The 12,174-nt window shown below is 39.6% G+C and overlaps 1 protein-coding gene across 3 annotated transcripts in view; it reads right to left on the bottom strand.

Annotated features, from left to right (window-relative positions):
* Positions 1-10,551, bottom strand: part of pax7a (paired box 7a) — a 43,482-nt gene extending 32,931 nt beyond the window's left edge. For 2 of the 3 annotated variants that reach the window (XM_005724638.2, XM_013908558.1), the window contains exons 1-4: positions 10,017-10,551; positions 8,596-8,831; positions 7,750-7,894; positions 7,202-7,330 (exon numbers count right to left, since the gene is read on the bottom strand). In XM_005724638.2, coding sequence (XP_005724695.1) covers positions 7,202-7,330; positions 7,750-7,894; positions 8,596-8,831; positions 10,017-10,104 — 598 coding nt within the window. In that variant the 5' untranslated portion in view covers positions 10,105-10,551. The remainder of the gene's footprint in view (positions 1-7,201; positions 7,331-7,749; positions 7,895-8,595; positions 8,832-10,016) is intronic. The other variant, XM_005724639.2, reaches the window with a different exon arrangement.
* Between the last annotated feature and the right edge of the window lie 1,623 nt (positions 10,552-12,174).

Below are 12,174 nucleotides of genomic sequence, written 5' to 3'. Positions count from 1 at the left end.
AAAACCATTGGCTATGACAGACAGTGCCCAGCTCCTCCTCCTCCTCCCTTCCTTTGCAGATGTACATTAATGCAAAAAAAAAGGCAGAGATCTGAGCTGCAGCAGAAGCACCCTGTCTCCCTTTAAAACTGCTGCTGTCCAGCCTGATCGTGTCAGTTTGAAGGCCCCTATTCAAAAGTATTCATGCATCTGCCTTTGAGGCACAATAGCAGCTAGTTTATAAACTGTCTGCCCAGGCACCCAAAGGCTTTAGTTCTTATTGTTTTCACCCCCTTAATAAACTTTTTGGAGGAGTTCATCAACTTGGCTGAATAGCCTATGCAGCAAGTCTCAAGACAGAAAATAACAGACGGGCCTTTTCTCCTCCCTCTTCTTTCTCTCTTCCTTTTCTAGTGGCTGTTCATTTAACAATGGTGAGAGTAGGCTGTCAGACATCACAGAGCTTTTAACCAATACAAGAAAAAAAGATTTTTTAAAAAAAAGAAAGAAAATGCAGTCTCTTAGAATGGAGATGGAAGACAATTGCATTTTTCCATTCCAGTCAGCTCCAACAACACAATAAGATAAAATGTTATATGTAAAGAGTATATGTGTGTGCGCTCTTGAAAGAGCAAAAATTGTGCTACTTTTTTTTTTTTAAAGAAATGAGAAACTCCGCTTTAAGCTTTAAATGCACGTCGGTGTTTCTACAAACAGCGCATATAACTCCATCAAAAAAATATTAATTAACTTTCAGTATCTCTAAATTTGCCTGACACCTGTTAGACAGCCAGCACAGAAATTATGGGATGCAATAAAATGTAATTTTGGGTGTAAGCCATTAATCCACTGTTATACCTTTAAACTCTGTCGAAAAAAAATTAGCCAAACTTAAAAGTCTTTAATAGATGTCTGCTCTAATTAATTTCATACCTAATTAAAACAAGGCTAGAGTCCATGCACGCTGGCCTGTTTAGCCCGCTGGATGGCCATAATTGAAGTAATAGCGGAAAAAAGGGGGTGCTGCTTAGAAATAAAAGCCCGCAGCGGTCCAATTCAGCAACATCCCCATCCAACCACGCTGCCCACCCCTCCTCCCCCTCCCACCATCTGACCCAAAAAGGCCTTATTGGCTGCCCCGGACCAACCACCTACTGTTTCCCACCGATGCTCTCGGTGCGTTTTAACACCCTAATTAGATGTGACAAGTTCAACGAGCTGGTTTCAGAGGAGGAAAAGCTGGTCAGGTTATGATTTCCGAGTCAGACTCACAGGGGACTCTGCGGACAGCTGATTCCTGTCAGCCTCATTCATCTTCTTCCAGCCAATTAAACATTAATGCTAACAAAGCGCTGGCAATTTGGAGAATACGTCAAGCCCCTAAAGTGGAAATGTAAATGTTTTTGAGGCGATGTCAGGCGGGCTGCTGCTGACAGCAACGATACTTTCAATGTAGTAGTAGTAGTAGTAATAATAATAATAATAATAATAATAATAATAATAATAATAATAATAATAATAATAATAATAAGTCGGTGAAATTTGTCACATTCTAAACGGGTAATTTTTAAAAAGTGCGCTTTTTGCAGTTGTTTCCGTGAAAATACCACAATGTAACCCTAAAGCGCCTCAAATGTCATGAAATCCATCACTCCTGCATTATTATTATATAAAGTTCGGGCAAATTGACATTTTAAAACGACGACAGTTGTTTAAAACCGGCTCTAAACCTGCATCCGTTCGAGCTAAGAAAAATTATTAAACCACAATCAAAAAAGGAAGTCAAGTGCATCAAAAAGAAACCCCGGAGCTGTACGAAAGAATGGAAATTCTTCCTCGGAGTTTTTAAACACCTCCACCTGTTGACGTGACCGTGTGATGCACGTGGTAGAGAGACAGAGAGAAGGGGGGGGGGGGGGAAGGAAATGAGGACAAGAGAGAGGAAGAGAAAGAAGGCAAACTTGAGCAAAAAGAGATGATGAAAAATTGAGACTCTATTTATTTTGGACCAGAGCCCCGCGGGCACTGCGCAGGTTCTCGGAGCCCCATAGTGAAAATTGGCGGAATAAAACACAGACAGAAATGAGAGACGCGCTGAAGCACCCTACTGTTGTGACAGGATACCTGGAGGGCAACGCTTCCTCTTTAATTTGTCTCGTATGGCTCGAGACCCCCAACCAGACATTCAATCCTCAGAGTCAGCGTAAGCCTACTGAATTTAATTCTCGATGGTGAAATTATATGCTATAATTAAATATCATATCATTTAAAAAAAATGCTCTGTGGCATAGAGGCATCTTATCGAATTGGTCTTCCTCGGCTTCCTCGTTGTTATCACATTAATAGTAACAACATCTAAAATGGGCCTATCAGCATTTGCGGGGGAAATTGCGGGCTAAACAAAGGGCACCTATGGGCTTACAGCTTATATTCTGATATTTTCGAGCAGGAAATGTTAACCTTGAAATGCTGCTATCTGCGCCTAACAATGTGTGATCATAACCCCATAAATGAGGGGAGAAATTGAATCCTTTTAAGTTATTAAGCAGGAAAGGATTATAAACTCGTCTTTATAAATGAGCTAGAAATCCCCATGTCTTCCTCTGTACACTTTTAAATTTCCCACAAGAAGCTGGAGAGGAAAGATTGCCCCTTTTCAAGAGCCCCACAAGAGATGGAAAAACCATTTTTGTACCCAGATAGGAAGTCGTCCCACATGGTAAGCGCCACTTTAATTAATAGACAGCCTTGAGAGGTATCACTGTCAGCTTGGATAATGGTGACAGAGCTAGTGTTTGTGCTTCCATGAATATTTCTCATGTGATCAAAGTCAAATGTCAGCAGAGAATGAATTTAAGCCTACTCGATTTTTTTTCTTATTTGCAGCCTAATGCTTTGGACACTTAAAGCTCCTGACACCGAAATGTCTCGCCGGTTTGGTAGGCCTACAAGCTTAAACTGAACTCCCCTAAAAAAAAAAAGATGCAGCGCTCAAATATCCGCTCATACGCAGCGCAGTTTGCTGTTATTATGTTGCACGGTTTGCTCACGTTACCTCGCTGGAACCAATAGACCAATTTGTAACAGTGTTTGTAGCGCTTGTCATCAAGTCTCGCGATATGTCATTAAATAACAAATTACACCATAATCTTTGAATGAAAAAAGGCTGATTTTTTTTAAAGAAGGGAGGGGTGGGGAGTGCATTGAAATAGTGACGGAAATGCGGAAATGTTTCTCTTTTTTTGTACGCTGTTAATTTTAATTTCTAAATCTACAATTTTAGCACATTGCTGATACCGAAATGGAAATTTGTCACACTAATGACAAAATGACGGCGAGACGTCGTTAACAATAATGGATTTACATCATGACCAAGCTATGGGCTAAATGTGCTCATCGTTCATCTATCTAAGGTGTCGATAGTATTATTATTATTATTATTATTATTATTATTATTATTGTTTATAAACAGTCACTGAAACCTGTTAACCTACCACTATTTGGACTACTGCAGTCTCGAAAGAAAGGTTAGAAAGGTGCTTGTGTGTATTTTTAAATTTTCTTTTTGTGTAAAAAACAAACAAAACAACAACAACAACAAAAAACCCAGAGGTGTCCGGGTGTCCGGACATCTTAAAAACAATTCACAATGTATATTTTCTAAAGAAATGTTAAAATTACCAAATAAAACTTATACAGCGTGTGTTAATTATTGTCAAAATAATTACTCTTTATGATATTAGTTTTCTTACCTTTTCCTTTATTAAGCTAAAAATGGAAAAATGAAATTGAAATATCATTACTTTTATTTTTGTACTGGAAATAAAAATAAAAATAATAAGAATAAGAATAATGATGATGATGATGATGATACTACTACTACTACTAATAATAATATCGACGATGTCATGTCTTTCAGCTCCTGCCCCCTTTATAAGAGATGTAGGCCTACCGATGTAAATTCCAGTGAAATGTGGCTTGAGTGGCTGCGGGGACAGGGGAGGTTAATCCGAGTTTAATGCAGTGAAGCACAGCGCAGGGTCTGGGCTATGATGGGTATGTTATCTCTCCCCAACATTTGGGTCTCCCTCAATTTCCACCCAGCCAAATAGCTGCGAGAAAGTGCAGATGGAGTCACTCTCAATGCCTGAGGAAAAAACGTTATTAATAGCTAAATAACTTCCCCATACTTTCACTGAATCTCTCTCACACACTGTTCCAGATGGATTTGTTTGAAGTGGTCTCTCGCTTCATTCCCCTGTCCTTCTCATTCAGCACGGCTTTAGACCCGAAATATAGCTACATTATATTACCATACACTTAGAGACTGGGTGTGCGTGCACGAGGGCGCGCTTCCCTGTGCGCGCGCACACACACGTGCGTTTGTGATGTGGAAAGCGCAGAGAGGGCAGCTTTTCACATTTTCATCACCATGCAGGCAGAAACTATTTTTCCCCTTGTTGTTTGTTTGTTTCTGTAGCAGATCACATGCAGGGTACCTGGCATTGAGGGGTAAACCTGAAGAAAACATGTTTCCGTCGTAATTAATGAAACATGCCGACTTATAACTGAAGCTGAAAAGGAAAAGAGACAATACGATCCACATACTTTTGAAGGAATGCAGTATGCGACTTACATTCACTGGATTCCAAATTGTATTTCACTGAATATGGATCTATAGTAACAGTTAGAGCCTCCTCTTTCCCAGTCCCACCTGGCTGTTTGGGCTGGTCTGGCTTCCTCACACCTCTCCTCTGCTCTGTCACTTTCCCTCCCCACTGCCTTGAAATAATCCCTTCTGACATCTGTTTAATTACACCGAGGACCTCAGGTAATCCTGCGATTTGCTGAAATGTCCATCGCGTGTCTGCAGCGCATCTAACGGTCAGTTTGGATGCATCAGTGTGGCAGATTGACGCCAGGCAGCTGATTCGCCTTCTGATTCTCACCGGGGTGGCGCAAAACATAACGATACCCACGTTTGCGCACAGCGGTCTTTAAGCACCTTCTTGCGCGCAATTAAAACCCTGAGACTGATTTTAATAGCCGTGCGTGACAACTGAAGTGCGCACCTTGGACTGGAAATTTGTTTCTGCACAAATTGTGGGATGGACCAGGATCACCACTCCAAACAGTTATCAACGACAAAAGGCCCTAAAAGCCAGACTTTTCCGGCGGTTATGCGCTGAGATTTGATTGGTTTATTTTCAACTACAACCTTATGAAAACAAACAAACAGCTGTCTTCATGCAGCAAATAAAATCTACATTATTGTCATGTGGTTAGGACTTTAAATACACGTTTAATAAAGCTAGATTAAAGCTGGGATAAATCCGTGATGTAACCTCTGAGAAAATCAAATGCGCAGACCTAATAAACAAATAGATAAATAAATAAAGTCTTAAAATCTGGATAAGTAAACGAATAAAAAAAATCTCATGAATTTTGTGCCCAGGGCGAGCCACTGTGAGCTCCGCTCTGAGATGAAAGTGAAAAGAAATAAAAGGCTCTATTTAATCTGCTTTAAAACCCCTCTCCACATAAGGGCTGTGCTTCAAACTCGGAGAGTGAGGGGCTGATTGGGGATAAATACATTTCTTACCATGCCTGCGAGCTATTACACCCGGCACGAACACAGCCACCTATTCAGCAACCATCGTTTCCAGTGCTTACTCTAATAAGTATTAACATTATTAAATGCCATCCGGTTGCTGGTAGTCTAAACTGCATTACGCAGAGGGTGCGTCTCTTTTTATAGCAACGTAAATCAACCCCAATTTAAAACACGAGCAGCGGTAAGGAGAAAAAAATAGAAGCAGGAGAATTATGACTATATTGTGCACCATCAAAAAAAAGAAAAAAGAAAAAAGTAAATAGTCAATAATTACGCGAGGATTTTGCAGGTAAGAACTTCAAAATGCAAAACGTGTGCATCAGTTGTGCGCATTTTTTTTTTTATCGTTGTAATGATAATAAAAATTATTACTATGGTCATTTTGAGACTGCACGTTTTGCGGCTCATCTATATGAACATTGGACATTTTTGCAAGAAAAAGGTTGTTTTTTTTCCTAACATTAGCGCGTGGTGTGAAAGAAAAAGAGACCGTTTTCACGCTATCACTTGATTCTTCTCCAACGGACCATTATATAAAATTACAAAACTATCTACCAGCGGGGCGTACTGAATAATTCATCTCCTTTTATGTCTCTTCTTGCCCTTTGTCCAAAGTTTTCGCTCTCTCTCCCTCTCTCTTTTTTTAAACCAGGTTTTTGAATAAGAATGGACGGACCCATACTCTCCTTTTCGCTGCCCTGCTTTCCAGGATTTGCTTTTGTACATCGGACCCTTCACTTTATAAACCGCATCAATAGAGGGGAGGGCTTTTTTTGCTCGTAAAGTTCATCTTCAAGTTTGAAAAATTCTTCTTGGCCGTCCCTTTTTTTCTTTTTCTTTTGTGATAAAAAAAAATCTATTTAAACCCTTTCAGACGTTTGATTCAGACACTGTGCATTTCTCCCGCTTTCATAGCCAAGCATAAAGAAATAATAGCAAAAAATAAAATATGATAAAATCAGAAGATCATGTTAAAAAAATACGTGAAATTAAAAGAAATTTCCCCATGATTCCATGGTCTAACAATTTCATAATTAATATACATAAAACAAGCTACAAAAACGAACGTATCCTATATAACAGGATATACCCAAAATCCTTCGAAGTGCCTCATAAATACGGAAGGCGCTGACAGCAAATACCTGCATCGCTTTATTTCCCCTCCTAGCAGCATCAGAGCAAATAATAATATGAACACTGATTTCCACTTTAACTGACAAGTGGTGAAATGTCGGTGAACTGACATCGATTGTGAAATGGGTCAACTGTCAGCTGTCGTTTAGAGGTCGTTAAATGAGTGAATGAATGAGGAGGAATTTGCTACACAAATTAATTTTCTGCAGTTAAATACCTTCTGCCAAGGCTCTCATAAATAATTGAGTGAATGAACAACTGCTGGCTCGGAGTTAAAAGCAGGAATAAATTCACTCCGTTTAGCTGCAGCTCGGGTGTGGGACAATTTCCCAAGAGGACGTGAAGTAGGAAGTCTATTTAAAACACTTGCTTCCTGATTACAAGGTTGAAATTTACTCTAAATAATATAAATAATAATAATTTCTTATTTCAGACATATACAAAAGGGCCATATATTTTCTGCTGTTAACTTACATTTATCACCGAGGATGCCATCGATGCTATGCTTTGTTTTCTTTTCTCCATCTTCATCCTTCTTATCACAGTCATCCTCGTCATCTTTTTTGCCAAATCGGGCCCTCAAAACGCGGCTGATGGAGCTCACTAATGGCAACAAAAAGGTAAACGGGTGATTAGCCCTAAAACCCATAAAAGAACCATAGTAATCCTATCATACATTTTTAGAAGGCTATACCACACAAAAATAGCACAGCAAAAAAAATAAAAAATTAAAAAAATTAAAAAAAGTTTTACATGAAGCAGCAGAAGCGCTAGGAAAATATTTTAAAAGTGTTTTTCTGTATTAAAGGTAAGTAAAATTACACTGTAATACAAAGATGGGAATTTACTATGGAGCACTGAAGCCACATTTCAACGGGATGAGTTTTTTTCTGGGTCAAACAGCTGAAGGTGCGCCCTTTATTATCAGTAACTGAAGCTTAAAACGTGGGATTCAAAGTGATGTTCATTCAGAAGTGATGCTGCAGTGTTCGCTGGTAGTAGGGAAAAAAAGTGCAGCTTACCAGATGAAGCCTCACCTGAAGGAACTGTGCTTCTGTCGCACACCCCGTCCTTCAGCAGCTTATCCCGGATCTCCCAGCTGAACATGCCCGGGTTTTCTCTCTTGTACTCTTCGATCCGCTTCTCCACGTCAGGCGTTGCCACCTGCTTTAGGTTTGAAAAGGTGTAAAACGGAGAGGGGGAAGACAAAAGAGGGGAAAAGAAGGAATTTCAGTTTTAACCGAGATGTGAAGATATTTTTGTTTTAGTCCACGAAAGATCAACGAAAAGATAATACGAACGAAATCTAAAACGAAACTCTAAATTATGCTAAATAACTCTAAATTATATTATTAATAATTTTAAAATGTAGGATTATTTTTTAGTCGGGATATAGGCTTATGCAGGCAAAGAAACAGAAAACTGGCTAATCAGTGAGACATTTTTACGTCACCCTATTCACAATTTTATAAAGCTAATAACCAAATATAAGAAAAGAAAAAGGTATGAAATACACCACAAATATATTGTGGTTAATCAGTATTATATAATTATATCATTATAAAAAAATAAATGTTTGCTTCTCAATTTTTTTCTTTTAGCTTTTATTTTGTGTCATTTTAAAATTCATATTTGTATTTATTTTAGATCTTCATGAACCCTATAAAAATGTTGCAGGTGTGTTACCCACCTTGAGAAAATTATTATTATATTATTGCACTTCATCTGCAATAACAACACAAACATCAGGTTTGAGTTCACTCAGGTGTCATGCGCTTTTTGCCACTCCACCTCCCCACCCCTCCCCACCCTCTCTCCCATCCTCTTGCTACTGTGACCCATTTCCTGGACCGTGGACCCCCACTCACCCTGGGCTTGCTGCCTCCTATGGCCCCGGGACGGATCGAGCCGGTCTCTTGGTACCGGCAGAGGATCTTGGAGACACAACCGTGAGAAACTCGCAGTTGTCGCGAGATTACGCAAGGTCGGATGCCGTGGTGGGCCATCTCCACTATCTTGTGTCGGATGTGATTTGGCAGGGGCCTCCCGTTGATGAACACTCCGCCAAGCTGGTTCACCCTACCCTGGCCCAGAGGCGTGGATACTGCGCCACAACAATAAACAATAAAAGTCTCAACAAACAACACAAACAACACAAACTACACATCACGTTTCCTGTGGAGCTTTTGCTCTCTTCAGCGTACACCAGGCTAAAATTTTACTATAGTCAAACAGCTGCATATTTGTCATGTTCCTGACTTTTAATGGGACGTAGTTTACACACATTATCATATTATACATTTTCAAGAAAGCATCGTGCCAAATTCGTCCAGCCTCAGTCTGGCTGACAGGATGCTTGCAAGGCCACTTCAGGATCCAATTTCACATTCAAGAGACACTAAAGAGGGTGACACTTCTCACCTTGATTATTCCTAGTCATGCTGTACAAATATTGATGTGATCCTTTGAGCCATCTCTTTGCTGTGTGTATTATTGCCATTTCCAGCAGCCAGATACTTGAACAAATCCCGGAGCTCGAGTAACTTGCGAGCTACGTGGTTTTTGTACATTTCAGTCCAGAGCACTTGAGCACGAACTGGTTGTAAGGGGAAAACTGTTTCCATAAATGCATGCAAATACAAAATGATCTCCTTTTTTGTTTCCTCCCTCCCTTTCCCCCGCCATATGTTCAGACGACTTGAGTGTGCTGGGCATCGCAGTTAAAAAAAATAAATAAATTACCAATTAGATTGCTTTGCGTGTGTGTTTGTGTGTGTACGTGTGTGTGCAGCCATAAAAGTTAGAGCACTAAAAATGCAAAAAAAAAATACAATAAAGTAGCTTAAATTAAAAAGAAACTCTACATTTAATAGTACATTTAGAATATTTTTTATTTTAATGGAAGTGAAAAAATAAAACAAAAGAAAAACGGATGCATTTGTCATTATAACAAATATTTCATCCACCATAAACAACATTAGCAAGAAAGATAATACGTTTGAAAATAGATTCAATATAGAAGAAATATAGTGTCATACAAAACACACACTTCAGAGTGACTCAACGCAGGAACATGAGGCTGGAGTACCGTTGACCATGACTTCGGGTTAACTTTCATCAGCACTGACTGGAGGCTCGTATTTGTCCACCCATCTTTTTCTTCCCAGCATGCCGCCGATAACAAACTGTGCTCTGTGTCACTACCACGGTGGAAGCTGACAGAGCGAACAGCCGACGATCTTTATCAGCTCGAGTTCAGATGTTTTACACGTTTGGTCATTTTTCTTACCTTCCAGGGGGAAGCCGGTTCGGGGGTAGTTCTGGCCTGGCGCAGGGCGCACCATCCGAGGCACTGTTCCTGGTAAAGTAGCCATCATGTAGCTACACAGACAAACACAAAACCGGGGTCTGCTCGAAACTGCTACTCTTAGAAAGTCCAAGCCAAAAAAATAAAAAATAAAATAAAATAAAAAAACCCCCGGAATGTATTAAAAATGCTGAAAACAAGATGCTCTGCTGCTGTCAAATCCCAATCCCAGGCGGAGAAACTGGACTAGCCCTTCTTCCACCGGGGGAAAAAATAAAAGTGATGCTTTCCTCTGCTGCGATAGATATGCCAAAGAGAGAGAGAGAGAGAATAAAGAAAGCATCAAATAAAATCTAAAAAATCTCTACAAAGGAAAGTTTGCAAAATGGATGATTTGCACCCAAAGTATCTGCGGTAGATAAAATGCAGTGTTATTCTTTTTCCCTTGGTGTAGTTTGGATTCAGTGTAATGTCTGCTGGCTGGTTGGAAGTAGTTTAAGTGGCCAACTTTCGTGCATGGCGTAGGAGGAGACAGCCGAGCGCTCCCATAGGCTCACTGCCCTTTCTTTTATGGATGAAAGAGAGTGGGTTTAGCCAGGAGCCGGTCGACCAATCAGAACAACACATTCCACTTTTAATCCACTGCTGCCTCTCTCATAAGAGCCCGTACACCCAAACCAGTTCAAAATGTTAATATATCTAAATGTTATTGTAAAGCAATCTTTTCAAAGTGTGGGGCTGCCTTCATCACACCCAGCTGTCTAACCCTGTGGAATATTAATATTTTTTAAAATTACAACTTTCTTTCTTTCTTTCTTTCTTTCTTTCTTTCTTTCTTTCTTTCTTTCTTTCTTTCTTTCCATATATAAAATATATATACATTTTAAAACACACGGAAGGCAAAGATAGAATTTCCCACACAGAAAAATTACGATTGTTACGTGAATAAAATAAATTCAAGCCTTTGAAATATTTACCATGTTATCATAATATTTACCTGTAAACAATCGACTATTATTACATATTACAAATAAAAAATATGGCAAATCACGACAGGAAAAATATCTAAATGAATTTACTAAAATCATGTGTTCGATAGTGGTATCCATATGCAAAAGTTACTCTTCCATTAATGCGCTGGTTTGAATTAAAAAAGAAAAAAAAGTCGGGCCCAAAATAACCGAGTTAAGGACTGAAGGTGTGTTTTCTGAATGGACAAAGTGCGCTACAGCTCAGCGAGGTTTTGAGTGTGAGATGCTTTTGGCTTGTTAACCTTTCAATTAAGTAAATGTGCGCAACATGAACATCTAAAACGCTCCTATATAGCCTTTGTGGTAATTACAACATTTGGATCGACCCGCTATTGACGACAACAGGTTGACTTGACCCGCTGGAGTACGCACAAGCGTAATTGCTCAAAAGGTAATTGTTTAAAAAATAATGCGCTATGACTATTAAAGTGGAATAGAAAGAGCACATATGGCAGGAAAGAAGAGGTGCATGTGTCAACTCTGTGGGCCCACCGTGCATATAAAATTGTGTGACAATTGCCGTGGAAAACACTCCTGGTGGAAGGCAATTTCACAAATAATTTTAGCAACAATTAGGGAGTGTGGAGGGGTGAAATGGCGATTTCACATGCAGATGTGCCGGTGGGAAGGGATCTGGTATCCTGCCGAATAGCTATGACCCTCACTCTCCCGCTTTGGTTTGCTTCACATGGGACAGAAAAGCACAAAGAGACCGCCTCACCCTCCTGGGAAGCTGCAAAGAGCACTGGATTAAGTCAAGCATCAATCATGTGAAATCCAAACAACAGCACATTTCTGTTACGGAAAGCGTGCTCTTTCACAAACATTTCCACCTCTCAGTTTCTCTCTCCGAAGCCACAACAGGTAGGCTTCACTGTGTTTCTGAAATCACACAGACACGCAAATAAAGCTAATAATCCCGCATTCCAAATATCATTGGTTCACCACCACCAAGTCTTGCCTCTGTTATGATAATTATTACAAGCCTGATAATAATTTGCTATGCAACTGTTTATAATTACACCCAAAAGAAAAGCTGTAGCAGAGTGCAGAAAAATTTACATTATCATGCATTTATGTGTGATGATGATCAGGGTTTAATATATATA

Source organism: Pundamilia nyererei, unplaced genomic scaffold, assembly GCF_000239375.1.
Source record: "Pundamilia nyererei isolate P.nyererei 1_Seehausen unplaced genomic scaffold, PunNye1.0 scaffold00012, whole genome shotgun sequence".
NCBI lineage: Eukaryota > Metazoa > Chordata > Actinopteri > Cichliformes > Cichlidae > Pundamilia > Pundamilia nyererei.
The sequence above is the reverse complement of the archived record's forward strand: the minus strand, read 5'-3'. Positions and strand labels throughout refer to the sequence as shown.